The sequence below is a fragment of the Solanum pennellii genome, chromosome 1 (genome assembly GCF_001406875.1).
Source record: "Solanum pennellii chromosome 1, SPENNV200".
In the NCBI taxonomy this organism is placed as follows: Eukaryota; Viridiplantae; Streptophyta; class Magnoliopsida; order Solanales; family Solanaceae; genus Solanum; species Solanum pennellii.
This window is the reverse complement of record NC_028637.1, coordinates 96,231,074-96,250,696: the sequence shown is the minus strand read 5'-3', so window position 1 is coordinate 96,250,696 and position 19,623 is coordinate 96,231,074. Positions and strand designations below refer to the sequence as shown.

The following is a 19,623-nucleotide window of genomic DNA, read 5'->3' as shown; positions in this document are numbered from 1 at the left end:
ATTACTGTATGTTAACATGACATCTATATTAATCAGTAGCCTTTTTGTTAACCTGATAGGTGTGCTATTACTTTCAAGGTGAATTGACAATTAAAAAGTGTAAATATTATCCAGCAACTGTGTTCCAAGATAATATGTCAACACCAACTACCTGGTGAAAGTATACCAGATGAAAATGAACAATTACTAACATCTGTCAACTGTGTAATGGAGAGGGCAAGACCTGAACTTCCATTCATCTATATTACTGTAACTGAATGTTTGGGCACCCAAAATTTTGTCCCTCTGAGCTAATAACTGATGTGATCAGGGAACATGCTATCCTTCATAGTAATTACGCCAACTAGTGAACTAACAAGAAACTTGTTTACCTGTTCTTTACTAAAAGCCATCCTACTAACCTGTACAGGGGCATTAAATATATTCCAAGACACCCTAAAGGAAAAAAATATGAATATGACACTGACCAATATATGACTTCTTCAACCCAGTTCACCCTGACTCATCTGTCTAAAAAAAGACGCCCTGCTAACTCATCCCAGCTTTCTCTCCTTTTTTGGGAAATGGGGAGAGAGGACTCCCCTGGTTGTCTGAAATCCGGACCTTGCTCTATGTTGCGGAAAGTTCCATATGCAGAAGGAGAATATGCTTGGGGGACATCCAGTGCTACTGCCCTTTGCAAAGCAGCCTTGTGTTCCTCCATGTGCTCCTTAGCGAGAGAGTTCCGTCTCTCCATTCTCTGCTGCTCGGGGATATTCATAGAATCTGTACTCTGATGCCTCTCCAACATCAACTGTGTATAAAGAAAACGGAAACAATTTCATGAATAACAAGATGAATATTAGCTTTAACTGATCATTTTCCAAACGGGGCAAGAATTTGTTTTTCAGATGCTGTAGGCAGAGATTTCTCCTCAGGCTAATAAAGCTATACTTACACATCAAATTTCTTATGCATTTACCAAGATATCTACCACAACAACGCTCTGAGTCCATACCATGATTTCTAAACCAAAAAAAACTAAATGCTTGCAAAGGATCCACTTTCGGGAAACTGATTTTACCCATATATTTTTCCTAAGAAGGTCCTCTAACAAATTAAACTTCCTGAAGCCAAAAAATCTTAAGCATTTTTTAACTTTGCACCAACAGCAAGATCCTACAAAAGAATGGAACTGTGGAGAACTTACATCAATTGTTCTTTGTGATTCTGTCAGTATCCGAAGAATGCCATGATCAGATGTCATGTTGCATGAAAGAACTATGTGCTCAAACCGTCCATCAACAGGTATAGCAGTCCTCACAATGGGTTTAATATTAGCAGAGCTGCAGCAGACGCAAACAGAAGAGAAGAAAAAGTTTATGCATCAGCACATTCCTGGTAAAAAGGTTCAAAGACTTGCACTTATGCACCTAAATCATTGCTTCGAAATGGTTAAAAAAGAAGTTAAGGCTTAGTTATTGAAACAGCTGTATTTGAGAAAAAGAATGTACACAAGTAATTAAAGGGAAGGAATTTTGGCGCCACTTTATGATAATGAAACCAACCAGCAAAAAGCATTAACACAGCAGAGACCAATGCCCTTCAGGGAGAAGAACCCCTCCCTGCGGACTGCTAGTTATTGCTCTTCAACTTGGCTCCACCAAGTTTAAATTTTTGTAGCCAAGCTAGGTCCTTAAATGGTACCAAAATTCTAATGTATACTAGTGAAAAGCTAGCACATGAAATCCTGCCAAAGTATTACCATTTTATTTTACTAATCTGAACGTGGAAATGGAATTTCATATACCTGAAGGGCTTCCTGACAATAATATGATAAAGACGACCTGGAGCATAAAGGCGTCTTGGATCTTTTAGCATCTTCTCCTCCATGGTGAATGTATCCTTTAGGCACATTATGCACATCAAGCATGGGAAACTATAGAAAAACAACACTTGTCAGCTTATGGGTCTGTCATACTAGTCTCTTGGTATCATGAACGTATGACCTGATACAATGATGAACCAAATATTCAAGTATCAAAAAATGAAGGAAAAAGATGTGGTATTACTCATTCTCCCTAACAGTGATAATAATTCCATTCATTAAGCTTCCCACTATAAGTTAACAAGAAATTTTGGGCTTCCTATAGTAAAGGAAGTATATTTGATTTACTAGGAAATGCCTGTTTGTACAAGTCGCAAACATCAAATTGGCAAGAAATTCTTATTTTGCTGTGAGTAAGCGGAGCTTTTGTCATAGACTGTCATTGATTTTATCACGCTAAGAAGTTCTGCATTCGATCTTTAAATATTCTCCATTTTGCGATCACAGAGTGATACTGCAAAGAACCTTCACCTCCAATCAAGAGCTTGGGGGTTCTAGCAGCTGGGCAATCAAAACTTATGGTGTGGGTTTCCCCATATCCAATAAAAGGTGAATAGGTGACAGTAACACAATAAATGATAACGAACAATGGACAGAGTCACATTATAAGATTGGAAAATTGAAATTGTATAGCATCTCTTAATATTCAAAGTTTCATACCTAAAGCGAGTTTTCAAGAAACTGCTCGAGTTTTAGCATAAGCGGCTTTCCGCACTTGTCTAGGCAAATTTTTGGAAATGATACCTTAATTCTCGTTTTTTCCAGCTAATTTATCGCCTATGATTTCACGTTTTTGTGGAATCATGTATTGGTTGAGATATATCCATTATTTTATAAAGAGTCAAAAACAAAGAATCTCGTAAATTTATTGAACTGACCAAGAAACAAAGAAGTTTGACCCTTTTTTATGAGCTTGGTCTTACTTCACCGTCAAGAAAGGATAGAAGACTTTCATCTCGAAGTTTAACTCAGACATAGCTCCCTTCTTTTTTGGTAATATTCAAACTTGAATCTTTTGTTTCTAATTTAAATAATGTAAAAATGGAATGTTAGTAGATGAGGGGCCTATCCATCATTTGAGTCTCCCACAATTATTCCAATAATTACATATCCGATTTGGTCTATGGCACTTGGAGTAAGCTATTAATTACTCAATGTAACTGTTGTATTTTGATCCGCATATTTACTTTAAAATCAGAAACAACATAGACATCAAAGGTCATGCTAAAAGAAGAGAAGACCTGCAATCTTTTACCAGAGAAGTGACTTGAAAGCATGTTCCAGTGCTACAGTGGTCCGAGGTAAGAAATCATCCTGATTGGTCCATGGCAAAGATGTGTCAAAATGTGACAATATATTCTAGACGAACAGCTAAATCTTGGGCATAGTGCATCCAACAAGAAAAGAAATATACACGAAATATTAGACCTTATCGATTATTTAAAAAGGCATGTTAAATTGTGAATTAGACCTACCTTTCGTGTAGGAATTGCTTCACAAAAACAGAATGTAATGTCTACCTTCCTTCATATGTTAGTGTAAGTGTAGATCTACATGCAATCCATAGATTTTGCTTCCAAATAACAGTTCAATTCCTTCAAACTAACAACATTTTATTCACTAATTTCAGGGAACAACTATCTGCTAAAAATAAGTGTCACTTCATCCCACAACAGTAAGGATAAGACACACTACTTACTAAAATATAAGCACCAGTCAAATGTTTTTCGTGTTACATCTGTCTGAAGAGAAACAACTTATAAATGCTTCTCGTGTTACATCTGTCTGAACAGAAACAACTTATGTGACGTTAAACTACCTCAATACGACAGATACATTCACACCATGCAATAAGATCAAGCTATTTAACATTGCACTTAAATATGAAGCATTAATTCCAAAAGATAAACTATATGCCACTTAGGATCAAATTTAAGTAAACAAAAAAAGAAATTCCCTTATGGAAGGTTCTTTGGTAGAATAATTACAGTCTTCTATCAAAAAAAGAAAAACATAATCGACCTTGCATATCGGGTTGGCCTTTTTGTTAAGATAAGTCCAATAGTACAAGTCAAATCAAAGAAGATTTGTATCAGACAACAAAGAGAACCTACATGCTTACCTGAAGTACAACAGAGTTTATGATGTCCGCATATCTCACAGCCAAATTTAGCGAGACACACCTTGTAGGAGCAATCGCAAAGCACCTGATCCTTTTTCTGTCTAAGAACCCCAACTTTTCTCTGTTCTTCACAGTCAACATCGTCAACAGCGTTACCACCCCTGCCCCTAAAGAATGCCCAGCAAATGTCAAGGTATAATCTGGATATCTCTCCACCAATTTCCTTAAAAGTTGTGATTCAGCTTCCCAAACCCATTCAGCTGCCTTCAGTAGACCATTATGAACATACCCCCCATCAAATTCTGCTTGCCCAAGTTTATCATCAAGCAGGACTAAAAAATCAGTATCCTTAGCCATATTAAGACCCCTAATTGCTACAACTATATCAGCATTTTGATGATCAACATAAATCAAATAAGGAGACACCTTTCCTTGAGTATCTTCATGACTTCTCTTTACAATAACCCAATCTGGATCAATGCCATATCCACCAGGTGGAGTCGATATGGGATTTCTAATATCATCCTCATATACCGCCATAATATATCGACAGAACCTTGGCACAGGCTCAAACTCACTGGCAATTGCAAGTCCCCAATTCTCACTTTCACGGCCAGCAGTATAAAGGAACTTCTTCCACACCCAACGTATACAACCTAAGCAGTATACACATTCAACAACTGGAATACAACAGGCAACTGACATTGGCTCTACCAAACAGTCATCTTCTACCAATTCAAGAATGACAAAATCAATTCAACAAATGGGTCATATCTCAATCAGGCAACAATATTGCTGAAGTTCAAATAATGGGGTACCAGTATTCTCTGTCTAGAGCAGATATCAAGGCTTTGTTAAGCAGTTGAGCTAACTCAGTAATAAAGATTGGATCTTTATTAGTTAAATAAGAGAAAGAGGGCATTAAATTAACAACTACAACAACTGACCAAAGCAACAGCTGTAATCATCAATACAGACTTCAAGAATTGAACTTGAAAAAAAGGGGTTGCTTTTAAAACATGAAAAGAGAGAAATCACTGAAAATTGAAGGGAATAATGGGAAAAAAAAGCAGTAACTCACACCTGCAACTACTCTTCAAACTCACCATTTTTTTTGTGGGGTCCTTTACAATTGAGTGAGAGAATATTTTGGGATTATGCCAAGATCCCTTCTGTAATGATACTGTTTAATTACAACTAATACTAGTACTTTTTTAATTGGTTTTTGCAAGAAAGATTACTTATGATGATGGTATCAGGTCTCTGCTTCTGCTTAGTTGTGATTTGTGTGGAGAAAACAGTTTGTATAAATTCTCTCAGGTTGGTAGAAGTTTCCTTTGAAGTGTGATAATGCAAAAAAAAAAAAAAAAAAGGAAAAAAGATAGTATCTTGTGAATTATTTGTCATTTGTTAATTTTTGTCATACTTCTACTTTTGTATCCTAGCAAACATGTCTTTACTAGTTTGGATAGAACTCTGCTTATTCTTTTTTTTTCCTATCCTTTTGGTAATTTTATATTTAGTGGAGACTTTAATATGAATTCTGAACGACAGGTAAGATATCAAAAAATATTACGATATTTTTTTTTATTTGTCATATTGCTAAATATAATCCATTCAATATATTTGTAAATATGATGAGAAGTAGAATAGTGTTATATATTATAACAAGATTTTTAATTTAATTTCAATTGATATTTTATGTTTTTCATAAAGTTGAAAAAGGTAAACGCATGTATTTTGCATGATAAAACGTGTGATATACCAATATGAACTGAATTGATTATCCTATGACTTATCATTCTAATTGGACAAATATATATATATATATTTTGACTAATTCATTTCATGGTTCTCCTAAAATATAGGGTGATATTGTTTATCGAAAAAAAACAATTTTTCTTAAAAGTAGAATTTGTAAATTAAAAATAAAAAAAGGGGGCTACGTGAGTTTTCTCTTGATTAAATTAATAAAGTAGGAATCAAGTACAAGAATATAAATTGTTGAATGTAAAAAAATGCAAGAGAGATAATAGTGAAGGTCCTAGTAACACATGTCTATACTTGTTGGAGATAGATTCGAAGATAGTACATTATTAAATTGCTTAAAATGCTTATGTGTTATAACTCTAAAGTGATTTGAAATCAAAAAGAAATTATGTCATCTAGTAAATTATCAGAGCAGTCTCAATTATAAAAAAATATCGATTTAATATTTTCTCGATTAAAAAAAAAAGACAAACGTCTCTTCAATATCGACTCAACCACATGCCATAATATGATTCATGCACTTTTCAAATACGTCTTTTTTCTTTGATATAGTTATTTCTCAAATTAAGTGTCAAAGTAAATTAAATAGGCTGCTAATGTTGCTACTAAAGGACCACAATCCTGTCCAACATTATCACATTGAGCATATTAATATTGTGGTTCTTAATTAAAGTTATGTCAAATGTATCAAAATATTCTGGTCTTAAATATGTTACGTGGAAAGTTAAAGTTAAAATGTTGTCAAAAAAAAAGGAATTATTCTTTTTTAAACAGACAAAAAAGAAAATAGAGACAGTTTTTTTGAAACGGAGAGAGTAGATATTTTGTTTGTACAAAATGTTATATTAAATACTTTTCTAGTTTTGTAAGTTACAAATTAAGACTAATCAATTCTTAGCATATTAAAAGTAGCTTATTTCCCATGATCATCATTCTTTTTGTGATAAGTTTTTGAATTTTTTTAATTACGTAGGATGATTATTTTATTCAAAATATATTATTTTTAATCCAGACAATTACGTTAGCACATAAAATATCCATTATTTTATCAATGTGACAAAAACGATGCGTCCTATATGACTATTTTATTAAAAGAAAAACACAATCATTTTTTGAAAAAATCTAAACCTATTTAACTTTTAATATGAAATCCGAACATTAAGATATTTACTTGGATCAAAATTATTAAATACGTTTTTTTTTTTACGAACAAAAGGTAAATCTAGTCTAGTACTAAAAAAGAAAAAGGAATCATCAAAATATTTACTTGAAACTTGAAAGGGTGTAATTGCAACATTTATAAATTTGAAGGTGCTAACTCTATTAATTTAGAAATGCATGGGCTTTATCATCAAAACGTTAAACATTATCATACTTTAGGTCATTACCAAAACTACCCTTCTTCCCCGTCAATATGCAGAATATAAATTCTGTATCGCAATCAGAAAAAAAAAACCTAGCTCTGTTCTCAGCTCTTCCGGCGACTATTTCCGTCAAAGGTCAAAACCCTAGCTAAATCAAACTGAATATCTAAATTCTCTGTAATTTGTTATTTCACTAATGTTTTGCCTTTTGTTTTTGCAACTTCTGCAGGTACTTGGTGAAAATTCTTCGAGTAACGAAGTTCTGTTGGAGCTGATTAGGTTAGTGTGCGATTTATATGCTTAATCAGTAATATATGCTTCGTCTAGATTAAAATAGACATTTAGTAATAGATAGTTACATATACGTGTGTGCAGGTGTGTCCATTGTTTTAAACCGAGTGTTATATGTATAGAAAATAATTTTATAGTGAGCTGAATTTGTCGTCGCGGAGGGGTGATCAATGCATTTATATTTTGAATCCGGTGACTTAAGCTAGAATTGCATTTACTATTTTGATAAAGTGATGCCACTGAAAACGAGCTTGTTCAGCTTCTTCCGCATTTCGGAAAGTTAAGTTAGGGAGTACTTGATGAAGAGATATGCTACTTTGGTGTAGTATTGAGTTATTTTGCATAAAGGGAGTTGGTTATGTGTTTTTGGTGTTTTGATTGTTTTGATTGGGAATGAAATAAGACAGCTTATTTTTGTTAAGCTGTGGATTGTTTTGAGGAATATAAATTTATTTTACCTTGTAAATCTATTTGACACAAAAGAGTTGGATCTCCATTTTGGTGATTTTATCACTTGGTTATGTTTGCTTAAACAGCACTGCGGGAAGAAATTAAGTTAGACATGGACTTGGTTTTTGGCATGGTATCTTAATTTTGTCTATTGGTATAGGCTGTTAGTTTAGATTATTTTGAGAATATAAACTATAGTGTGCCCACCATTAACATTTTCAAAAAAAAAAAAAAAACTATAGTGTGCCCTTTTGGTCTAGATTATTTGGAGAGTATAAAGTATTGTCTTGACTGGCTTCTAAATGTAGGAAGTGTACGAAGTGTCAAAACCAACTTGTGAAGTGGATTAGTTTATGTTCCTCTCTCCATTTCCTTTTATCTATTTTTGGCCAGTTTTGAAAAAAGAGCATCTCACTGACACTATTCACATAACAGTACTTGTGACTGTGTAACATCCTAACGGCTTATTTTGGTATAGACGCATACATTTTCTACTCTATGGGGTTTTTTGGTAGAGTGTATAAGTATAGTGTGGAAAAGGGTGTTTTGGTAATGTTGATATTGGTTATACTAACATTAGTTATGCTTAGATTATTTTTTATGCTCAATTTGGTTTGGTATATTAAAAATAACCTGCATTGCATAATTTCTAAAAAAAATTATTTGTTCTCAAAAATACCTTCCATAAATATGGTGGTAAGGATGTGGATAAGGTTTTTAAGGGCAATTGTGGCTTAAACGATGCTAATGCATGCATTATGAACCCTTGCATTGCTAATACCACGTATTAGTTACACATAGCATAATACCAAATAGAGTGAATAACTAAGGCTTGGATTAGTTTAACATAGGCTAAAAAAGTTTACCAAACAAGGTATTAATACACAAAGCTAATGCATGCATTATTTTTTCTAATGCATCTTTACCTAACTAACAAATTCAGTATGGTCGTTGATGCATGTGTGTTAATTGTAGTTTGTATGACCAGAACTAGACATGTGGCATTTATGCCTATCCTAGTTGAATAATAGCTGCTATAATCACTTGCCTGGTTCTTATGTGCCTTGGTTATTTGTAGGGATGGCTCCAAAGCAGCCAAATACAGGCCTTTCTGTGGGTCTTAACAAAGGACATGTTGTTACTAAGAAAGAGTTGGCTCCCCGCCCTTCTGATAGAAAAGGGGTAAGTTGTTTTCTTGTTTCCATGCTTTTGATCTCTTTGTTTTTTATTGTTTCGGATGTTAACCATTTTGTATATCTAACCAATATCTAAACTCATCCACACACAAAAAAGTTACTCTTACAATCTAACTTTATCAGGACTTTTAATAGGTTTGTTTCTCTTTGTCTCTTGTTTAGAAAACCAGTAAGAGAATACATTTTGTTAGAAGCCTTATCAGGGAAGTAGCTGGTTTTGCACCTTATGAGAAGAGAATTACTGAGCTTCTTAAAGTTGGAAAGGACAAACGTGCTCTTAAGGTAGCCAAGAGGAAGCTGGGTACTCACAAGAGAGCAAAGAAGAAGCGTGAAGAGATGTCCAGTGTTCTCCGTAAAATGAGGTAATTGACAACTTGAATATTATACTTTTATGACTATTGTTTTTTACTAGGCGCTTATCTTTTGTCTTTGTGTGATCCAGGGCTACTGGAGGTGGTGAAAAGAAGAAATGAGTTGTATGCTAACACCTCAATATGAAATGTTCGGTTCTGAAACTGCTTTGCCAAGATCTACTTTTTAGTATCTGCTTAAATTCAAATATTTGATTTTTGATCATTTTTATTGTTGAACACGTAACTCTTAGCCTTTTATCACTTCTGTTCCAGTACGAGAATTGTTCAATTTTTTTGACATTTCGATTTTGCAACTCATTTGTATGTGAATTAAAACTGTACCAAGTCTTGTATCTGGAATACCAGATACATTTTGTAATATACATAGGAGAGGCGAGCGAGAAAGACAGCGTCCTTTTGACTAACCACGAGACTAGAATAGGTTCTATACTTTAATGGTTGCATATTAATGTACTAATTTATATATGAAAACTATGATGTGATTATTGATGTATTAATACTACGTTTATAGTTGCACATCATTAGTTATATAATTACTATGATCAAGGATAAATTAAAGATCACTTTGGAAATAGTCTTAGAGAAACTTCTTTTAATTCTATTTATTTAGTTATAAGCGAACAAGGTAAATAAATATATGAAAGCTCAAAAGAGAGCTCAATTCTTAGTAGTCATAACGTTCATGAAATTACATTGGATTTTTTTTTTCCTGAATAAAGAGTGAGTATTAGTCAACTAACGACATTAAACAAATGACATCTTGAGATCAAATCATATCCTAATAGAAGATGAAACTTGAAAAAAACAGAACAATAACTTTTAACTTGAACTATCATAGGTCGATCGATGTAACAATTTCAATGCCTCTTTTCGCGGGGGCTAGGAATATATAAAGGCGACAATGGCGGGCCAGTTCTGAATGATAGAACACAGATATGGTCATAGCTCGACTCGCAACCTCTGTAGTGTTTATTTGAGCTCTTCACCAGTGTTACTGCTAATGAACCTGTAGTGACTACTCCTTTCTCATTCGACCTGGCATGGATTAGAGCATTGGTCGAAATGGAGGTAGTTTTCTGGCTGGCCTCAATAAGCCCTCTTGAGTAATTGACGCTACGAGCTGGAGATTAACAAGCATTAAAAATAGGCACATTAACAAAGCAAGAAAATAAAACGAACAAAACACACTTAGGCAGCTCACAGAATTCAGATTTCAGAACTAGTACTTTACCTCTCCCTTCCTATTAAACATTTGCCCCCACACAAAGCCACGTGCATTATAAGCAGTCGGACTGTTGATCTATAAAATGATAAACAGTTAGAGCGAAGGCTGCAAGTAATGGAAACCACGAGTAAAGAGATGATGGCTCTTAAAAACATCACGAGTACTTTAACTTTTCTTTCTTACCACAAACAATATCCAATCATCAGCTCTCACAGGTCTGTGGAACCACATCCTGGGAAAAGGGCGGAAGTGAAAATGTAAGTACATTTGCATGCCAAATGTCTTCCTTTAACAGCAATAAAAGACACTGGTGATTCAAGTATGATATTCCAGGGAACACTATTTTGAGCTTTAAATTCCATGTGTAACGTTATGGGGGAATCTCATCAAAGACCTATCAGAATCTGGAAAGTTAGGATTTCCTATCTTTCATGTCAACAACACAAAAATCACTAATTTGGAGACATTAATTTCCCATCCTATAAGACTATTGCTACAAGAAGTTGTAAACTTGTAATTAGCAAAAAGAGGTCCAACTGAGACCATCTGGGACAGGTTAACACATTCTGAATGACTCAACACCACTTCAATGCCCTCCAGCAACTCCTTCACCAGTAGTGGAAGTAAAACCTAGGTTTGGACTTCAATTACCAACATCACTCCACCATATCCCTTCACTGCCACCTTATATTGTTCTTTTACCTTTCTATTTATTTTCCCAACCAAAGGCAGGGATAGGACCCACACAGGTGTGTTATGAGCAGCCTTAAGTCGGGTAAGGAAGGCTCTGTATAAGTTTGTAGGGACTACAGGTTGTAGGTTTCCCCACCCTGTATGATGCCACATAACCATCAGAGAGGCCCAGTGGCAATTTCTTCAAGGGACCATAGTTCATGGCTGAAGAATCAATAGATGAAGGCATGCGTAGGCAAATCTGTGATGTTGTGTTGTTAGAAGTGAATATTCAAGAGTTTGAAAGGCAATACAAGCAAAAATTTGATGATAAGCTGCTCAGGCAAACATCGACATATTCACAATAAATATAAAGATGGCACATTTAAAGAAATAAAACAAAATAGTCTAAAAGTTGTTGGAACTCACGAATGATCCAGACTAACAGAACTTGTCTCGAAACCCATCTTTCGGTGAGGATTCAGACTGACTGAAAGAAAGATTAGATCTGATGTATATGCTGCAACACATCTGCAACAAGCATAAATATTGCATGAAAAGATGCAGACTGTAATATGGACTCATTCTGCAATAAATGTTTTTAATTTCTTTTATGTTCCCTTTTTGATGGTAAATATAAACCTAGAACTTACAAGGAAGAAAGATGACTTTGAAGAAACAAAATATACAACTTTTGAAGCACTAATATTAGCTATACACGGTCCCAAGTGGGAGTATACCCAAAGAAGTGCAGATAACAAAGTTGTATTCACTTGTGTACCCCCAGTCCCCAAGTATCTTTTTGGAACTCTTTCTCTATCAATAACAAATCACCTTATGAGAGTCTCTTGCTGAGATCAGACAAGGCTACTAAACAGACTGCTTTGCTCCTTTTAAGTATGAGCTCAGCTAATTAGATGAAAGAACTGATAGATTACCTATGTAAGGCCTGGTCATCTGAAAGTTTTCCTTTTGCTCTGAACCAATATCTCAAGCTGTGTGGGAAAGAGATGATAAAAACCTTGGACTGTCAGTTTAGTTAATTACAGTTGCTACCTCAGAAGGGAAATTAATAACTGAAAGCACAACCAACCTTGGAGGAGACTTGGTGTAATTAGTGGCATTGTTAGGTTCACAAAACCTTATCTCTATTGGCCATGGAACAAATTTTGCAGTAGAAACCTTATTTCGGTATGTCCTGTCAAAATTCTCTGTTAGCATCACCTAACCAAGGATCCCAAAAACAAGTAACCACAAACAGAATGTAAAAGCTTTATGCAGCTTCAATTTTCAGATCTCAGGACAAGGTAGGAAAATTTGCAATCAATTAATCTTGATAATGTTTTCCTTCACATTAATTAAATTCAGAGTTGTCAAAAATCATTTGAGGCTTAAGTTAGTGTGCTAAGATCAAGAATGACCTGTATTTCTCAATTAAACCTTGCTAAAGGAAATAATAATTATGTACCGTGTCAAGGCCTAAATTTAAATTTCATTAATTGACTACATCACCATGCCTTTCATAAGATGGCAGCTGATGAAGTGTTTTGAATTCAAACAAAAAGATGTCAACTTACAACTTGTTGTGTTTTCCTTTTGACAGACGAATCAAAAAGAAAAATCCGACATCCCCTTAAACCCAAATCCAAATGCTCCCGGAAAACATAATAATAAACCTAAAATTACAACAAAAGAAAGCATTCCTGTGTTCACATGTTAGACAGTTGAATTACAGGCTTTAACAGCTAAATAAGTCACAGCTCAGTAGTTGGACGTGGGAACCAGATTGTAACCACAAAAGGATGCTCATATTAACAAGAGGCTTCCACCATCCTTACTCCTATTGCTAAATTGAGTACGCAGGGTTAGCATTTTCCAACATTCTCACAACTTACCTTCTCTTATGATTGTTCTTTTTCTTATTTTTTGGGATAATGAAGAGTTTTTGCCAATGTCATCTAAGATTCATATAGCCAAACCCAACTTGCTTCGGATAGAGATGTAGTTCTTATAGCATAATTTTTGTGCTTTGTCATTGGCTTGTTTATACTTCGTAGTGACTTGTTTGGTTAAAATTGTTTCCTATGTGCTACAGTTGGAATTCCTAGTGTAAGTAGCTTGAGAGAAAATTAGATCAGAAAGGATTTATAAGTGTAACTAGGAGGTATTTTTATAACATCAAAAAAAAGTTTAGCTAGGAAGTATTTATCAAGAAGAACCATTTTGATGATCTTACTAATCCCTATGCTGTTGTGTATACTTGGTTTCATTGTCATCAGTCATCACCACCAGTCATATGTTTCCATCGGTGAAAAACAATATATAGGTGTTCCATCATATTTGGAGCTTATGGCATTTTCCTCCATAATGAGAGTTAAAACTGCCTCTTGAAGGGTGATATGAACAGTGTCAGGGAACAAATTTTGTCATACCATACCGTGTACCAGATATCTTCTTCACTCTCTTTCCTTCTCCGACTTGAGTTCCTTCTTCCTGCCTACTTATTCCCTTCTCTCAGATATCTTCTTCACTCTTCACTCTGTTTTCATACTAACTGCAGCATCTATACTACTGGGTCATATAGTATGGATCTCACAGTTCTAATGTGTAAAACCGTGTCGCAAATATCTCCATTCTCTCTCTATCTCTCTCTGTCATCCCGCTTGAGCTATCCTTCCAATGCAACAGCATCTATTCTAAACCTCTTATTTCATCTCATTCTCCTTTTCCCTGTTATTTCTTTTCTGTCACAAGTGCAGTTTCACTTCTTCCTTCTCTCTGCTTGTGCCCTGCCCTCTTCCTGTATATCTCCGCATCTTTTCTGCACCTCTTTCTGTATCTCTCCAGCTCCAAATAGTTCTGCATTATTTACTTATTTCCAGTTTTCACAACAGATTTTTCCAGGTCTTTCTGCATGCAGTTCTTTCTTCTATCTAAAGAGCAACAGCTCTGCTCCATCATATCATTCATAATTTGGTATTCAAATCTATTTAAAGACTCACAAGTTCTAATGAACCTTAGATCTTCCAGAGTGCAAAAGAATCTAGATAATCTCATGTTCCTTTTCTGCTAAAAGGAAGTCTTACAAGTGAAGATATGGTTAATCAGGCTTGCCATGAAAATTGTTTAATGAAACTCATGACTAGCAAAAACGTGTACTACTATATCCACTTTGAAGCCAAAGTATTCAAGAGATATAAGACAATTCATGCTGGAGAAGTTACACTTCCAAAGGCACAAGTTCAGTAGTGTATCACATATTTGCTAAATTACTTCCCCTCTGATTATTTTAAATGGTTTTGTCAAGGAAAATACTTTTAAGCCTATGGACCACACCATTACATTTACAATAGATTACCAGATAAATATGTGTACACCATATAATTTCAAATTAAAAACATTATAGTATGATGGCATAACAGCAGGCAGAGTCTGACCTGGGAAGCCGGGGATCAGTCTTGCGCATTTCTCTCAAATCTTCCATTGATAAAAGCTGTGATTGGATTTAAACAAAAGCATAAGGAGAAGAGGCTCAGAGCGCAGTTGCAGATACAGCAGAACTCATTAAACTATAAGAAGGTTACCGTTTCTGGATCAGGCACATCAGGCATTTTTGCTTCTTGGTGATCAAATCCATCTTCATCTTTCTGTCACGTTATATAACAAATGCAGTTTTAAGAAAAATATTACAAACATAACAACCAGTAAAAAGATAATGGTGTAATGAACACATACATTACACAGAAAAGTGTGTCACATAATCTAACCAAAAAGTTACTGCAATATTCCAGGCAAAAACAAGTGACCCATTGAAGTCCCAATCATCATTGTGAGTCTAGGCCCTAGGGTTTTCGTGTAGTTGAATCAGGAAAAGATCAGAATAGGGTATTCCATGTAGGACTTCAAAACGAGAAGAACAAAGCATTTTAGAAATGACTGACAGTTGATCAGCCGATCCAATTGTCTTCCCTAGTGAACCAAGCTAACTTTCAACTTTCTTCGTTATTTTGTGAAATTAGAAGATTAAAAGTTAATATCAACACGTGATGCAAACATGATATCCACAGATGGAGAATATAAAGGACAATTTAATAGAATTAAGTTAAGTTGAATTCATTCATAGCAACACTTTCTGTGCTGATACTTCCAATGCATTTTCTTCACAATTTTTATTTCTAGCACATTCTCATTACATAGTATGCAAAGTTCATGCCTTCGCATAAATCTAATCAACTTGCTACAAAAATATTAATTAAGCAAACCTATTTATGCTGAATTGCAAAAGTGAGCCACAAAAAAGGGTATGCTAAGATGTCACCAACTTGATGAAAGGCTGATAAATCACCTGAAATGAAGCTAGCAATGTGAATACAACATTCCCTTTCTGAATTGCATCCACCCTCCGTGTAGCAAAGCTCTTTCCATCACGTACACGGTAAACTTGATATATGATTGGAACTACAATCATAAGTGTGGGACTAGGTAAGATACAAGTTTTTACTCACCAGATTTACATTGGTACATGAAGAAGAGGTTTATACAGATAATTCTGACTGGGATTAAACACTCTATGCCCCAGTGAACTGACTTCCTCAGTCTGGACCACATGAGAAAGTAACAGAAACTAAGCCATATCAGCAAACTTTCTTCAATCTAACAGCAATCATTTAGTAAGTCAATAAACAAAATGTATTTCAAAAATCATGAAAGGCTAAAAAATCCTACAAACCATCAATAGCCAGACAGGGAAACACTTTAGTCCTATACATGTTAGCCACTTATTTACTCATAATTTTGAGGAGAGCAACGGTGAGATGGGAACCATCTAACATTTAAGGACAGCTTGTGAAGGATGATGATTCTTCTATCTTGGCAACTAACCAAAGAGCCAGAGCAGAGAAGAAAAGTAAGAAACTCATATTGTTAGCAGAGCTCAGCAAGCTGATACATACTAGAAGTAGCAGACCCCAACATGAACATACTGGTTTGTTGGAATTTTTTTCTTGTTAGTTCAAACCACAAAAATACTAGTAATACTTTTTATTTCCTCTAGATTTGTATTACTTCAATAACTCTGGCTATAGAATAAAAATAAAATCAATCTGAGGGCGTTATACTTCCTTAACTGACAGCACATGCAGCAAGTTAGCAACAGAAGAGGTTTGTTTGGTTCCTCCACACAACCCAAACAGGGCACAACATGAAGAATCACGGAAAAAGAAATGAGCTTTTATCAAAAAGCCTTCAGCATTCTAAGAACGGTTAGCAAGGTGGTTGATGCCTTCAGTAAAAGAAAGTCGCAATCCAATGAAAAGAAGAAGTTGAGCTACTGAAAATGCCTAAATCCTACAGGTTGGATGTTTTTCATTCTTCAGCACTGCTATTTCTAAGACAGACATAATCAGGGTGGAGAACTTTTGGCTATAATTTTACACAGTAAACAATGATTTAGGCTCCATTAAGCATCTAAACTAAGTTAGCAGCACTACTACCAAGTCTGTTTTCTTTCTAGTTTATTGAAAAACATATATATATGTACATATACTGATATAGAAATATATGAAGTGGAATTTGAGGATAAAAGAAAAGTGAACTTGTCTTGAATTGGTTTTGTAGACCGTATACAAGAGGTCCCTTTACCAACATTGTGAAAGGTCTGATGCCATGTGAAATAAAAATAGTAGTGTTTTTTTTATAGAAGTAAAAGAACATAAAAAAAGAAGATATTAGCCCTTTCGAGCTCCTAATCTGGAGTTTAGGCTACTAGAAATAAGGTAAATTCAGATTCCATGAAGAAAAGTTCAGATCAAGGAAACTTCCGTAATTACCGGCATTCCTAACTATGACAAAGTATTCCATGATCTTAACCTATATATGTAAGAAGATAATTGATAATAATTATTAGTGCCTTGCAGAATAAGGTGGAGAGAGAACTGAGGTGAAGAATGTGGTAGAAAGCCAGACTTCAAGAATAACAGTAGGGTGTTTGAAACTGTAGAGGCTCCAGAATACCCCACCTTTCCTTTTGTTGAGATAATAGGCCTCAACCCCAACAAGCCACTTTCTACGATATAGAAGAAGGCTCCATATGGGGTAGCGAAGAGGTCAAGAATTGCTGTTGTGTAGGTAGGAAAGATTCCTGCAAAAAGTTTTCAACCCTAGCCAGCTTGGTATATATCTTACCAGCATCCAAGGATCAGTTGGCTATGTGGATTAATGATTGGCAAAGGCAGTTCACTAGTTGTACCTACCTGATGCCCCCTCAATTAAAAGCCAATTAGTCCAATACCACACCGAAGCAACATGCCTACAGTAACACAGAGCCCACACTGGGCCTCTCGTCCTCTTTCTGTGTCTTTTCTCGTTGGTGGTGGTTGCAGATAAATCATTCTACGTTCTAACTTCCACCTTAGAAAGGAAACCAAAACCAGCTAGAAATTTTAACTGGATAAGAAACTGGATGTAGTTATCGAGGGAACTAAAGAGCTTTACCATTGCAAATTGATTCTTTTCATCAGTAGCTTTGATTCAACCTCTGTTCCAAATGTTTAGGGTGTTACAATTTTAAGAATACTAACAAACTGAAAGTCATAATATGTTTATATTTACTAATCAAAATTCAAAAGAAGGTTAAGGTTATTAACATAAACAAATCTCTTTTTTCTCTGCTCAGCATTATGCATACCCGTAATTGCACACGTTGTACCTCTTGGAAATTGAACACAAGCAGACATAAATTATTTCACGCATTGCAACTCACTAAAAGGGAAGAATGTCTGCTTCTCCAAAACAACACTAGATAAATCATACAGCTGTGCGCTCTGACATAGGATTCCAAAGAATTCAAAGATATGTGCATTAGCTTATATTGGCTATTTATTTCAGACATAGCATTGGCAGTAGGCCTAGAGAATAAGTAATCACTAAAAGGTTAAAAAAAAAAAGTGCTTAAGGCAAAAAATAATAAAGAAAGCTACTTACTTTCAAGATCCCCAACAAGAAGGAAGTAGGCATGCAAACTATGAACAATTTTGAGAAAATCAACAGTTTTTGATGCTGCAGCCAATGCCTGCATAATAGAGCATAGAGAATGAAAAAATTATTGACAAAGAGGTCTCAAGTCATCTGAAGTTAAACTCCAATTAAAGTGAGTGGCTCACGGCGTGGCGGGGAAAGAGAACATTTTAATTTTACCTGCCCAATAAACTGACCTCCAAATACTTTCCCAAATCTAGGGGCATCTGGCAATGTTATACCTTGGAAAATGTTCACCTTCAACACAACATTTATGTTAGAACTCCCAAATATTCCTATTTTATAAGGGGACATTGAACTGGTGATACAATGAAACATCAATCCTCCAAAAGAGATTCCAAAGGAAACAATCTGAAAGCGCATTTGATTGGATATAACAATTATCCTGATCTACCAAATTATCTTGAACAATTCAAGCATTCATAAGAACAAGTATCTTATTCTTAAGCAAATCAAACCTTCAAAGATCTAAAAGCTTGCTAAAGAAAGCATATGAAATAGATGGAACCATGATCCCACAAAAGAAAGACAAGTGACTCGGAGTTCAAAGTGCAATGGTAAAGAATGAAATACTATCACCAGCTATGTACCAAGAAATTCCTCTTTTGCATACTGCCGACAATAGATTAAGCAGAAATAACCAATGCTTTGAATGGAAATCAAAGATATTTTTTTGCATTGGACCTCATTGACTCCTTGGCCACATAGAGCCTAAAGGAGTCAAGTCCTGTGAGTTTTTCTGAATACACTCATTACCTCCTTGTGCTGCAGTTTATTGAACTAAATTATTTCATGGCAAAACAGAAATATAAATAGAAACTCACTAGTAACTAGAAAAAGGACCATTTCTTTCTTAGCCTAAGTAGTTAAGAATATCAACATCACTTATTAGCAGTATATTCCCGATGCAAGTCAATTAAGTCTCTATTCTCTAACATGAAGCGAAACCCATTTGGCTTACAAACTGAACTCCTCACTAGTTAACACCATCAGCTATCAGGTGCAACCCATGTCTCTAAATGGGGAGGAGGAAAGACGAGAGAATGCTTTAGTGTTGAGAATTAGTGATACGGGTTTCAAAGACAAATATAATGGAGATTAAACTCTTAAAATTTGTTAAAGGACATAGCATGTCATAGGCGGCAACATACCCGAGTATTGGTACATAAACTGGCAAAGATGGCTGAGACTAACAAATTTAAGAAGGAAAGAACAGAAATTTATAGCCAACCTACAAAATTAAAGGAATGGGGGGGG

The 19,623-nt window shown here is 35.0% G+C and overlaps 3 protein-coding genes across 3 annotated transcripts in view; 1 reads left to right on the top strand and 2 right to left on the bottom strand.

Moving 5' to 3' along the window:
• Positions 1–187: 187 nt before the first annotated feature.
• Positions 188–4,694, bottom strand: LOC107005097. The gene is made up of 5 exons (XM_015203593.2): positions 3,990–4,694; positions 3,123–3,181; positions 1,790–1,918; positions 1,190–1,325; positions 188–793 (listed from the first exon to the last, which is right to left on the bottom strand). Exons 1-5 carry the CDS (start codon positions 4,692–4,694, stop codon positions 503–505), a joined length of 1,320 nt encoding a protein of 439 aa, XP_015059079.1. The 3' UTR covers positions 188–502.
• A 2,460-nt stretch (positions 4,695–7,154) lies between these two features.
• On the top strand, positions 7,155–9,838 carry LOC107011655 (60S ribosomal protein L36-2-like). Its single transcript, XM_015211241.2, has 5 exons — positions 7,155–7,258; positions 7,353–7,402; positions 8,943–9,046; positions 9,223–9,422; positions 9,503–9,838. The coding sequence occupies exons 3-5, from the start codon at positions 8,945–8,947 to the stop codon at positions 9,531–9,533; spliced, it is 333 nt and encodes a 110-aa protein (XP_015066727.1). The 5' UTR covers positions 7,155–7,258; positions 7,353–7,402; positions 8,943–8,944; the 3' UTR covers positions 9,534–9,838.
• A 222-nt stretch (positions 9,839–10,060) lies between these two features.
• LOC107024421 (acyl-CoA thioesterase 2-like) overlaps positions 10,061–19,623 on the bottom strand; it is an 11,692-nt gene continuing 2,129 nt past the window's right edge. The window contains exons 7-17 of the mRNA XM_015225436.2: positions 18,526–18,603; positions 18,313–18,400; positions 15,677–15,789; positions 14,916–14,978; positions 14,769–14,824; positions 12,425–12,529; positions 12,270–12,326; positions 11,761–11,862; positions 10,843–10,891; positions 10,666–10,734; positions 10,061–10,554 (exon numbers count right to left, since the gene is read on the bottom strand). Of these exons, the coding sequence (XP_015080922.1) occupies positions 10,480–10,554; positions 10,666–10,734; positions 10,843–10,891; positions 11,761–11,862; positions 12,270–12,326; positions 12,425–12,529; positions 14,769–14,824; positions 14,916–14,978; positions 15,677–15,789; positions 18,313–18,400; positions 18,526–18,603 (855 nt within the window). The 3' untranslated portion in view covers positions 10,061–10,479. The remainder of the gene's footprint in view (positions 10,555–10,665; positions 10,735–10,842; positions 10,892–11,760; positions 11,863–12,269; positions 12,327–12,424; positions 12,530–14,768; positions 14,825–14,915; positions 14,979–15,676; positions 15,790–18,312; positions 18,401–18,525; positions 18,604–19,623) is intronic.

Excerpts from the sequence above, each read along its gene's own strand:
- LOC107005097 (XM_015203593.2), bottom strand. The coding sequence starts at position 4,694 with ATGTCAGTTGCCTGTTGTATTCCAGTTGTTGAATGTGTATACTGCTTA. Across the intron at positions 3,182-3,989 it reads TAAACTCTGTTGTACTTCAG|GATGATTTCTTACCTCGGAC; the intron begins GTAAGCATGTAG and ends TGGACCAATCAG. Across the intron at positions 1,919-3,122 it reads GCTTTCAAGTCACTTCTCTG|TTTCCCATGCTTGATGTGCA; the intron begins GTAAAAGATTGC and ends GTTTTTCTATAG.
- LOC107011655 (XM_015211241.2), top strand. The coding sequence starts at position 8,945 with ATGGCTCCAAAGCAGCCAAATACAGGCCTTTCTGTGGGTCTTAACAAA. Across the intron at positions 9,047-9,222 it reads GCCCTTCTGATAGAAAAGGG|AAAACCAGTAAGAGAATACA; the intron begins GTAAGTTGTTTT and ends TCTCTTGTTTAG. Across the intron at positions 9,423-9,502 it reads AGTGTTCTCCGTAAAATGAG|GGCTACTGGAGGTGGTGAAA; the intron begins GTAATTGACAAC and ends TGTGTGATCCAG.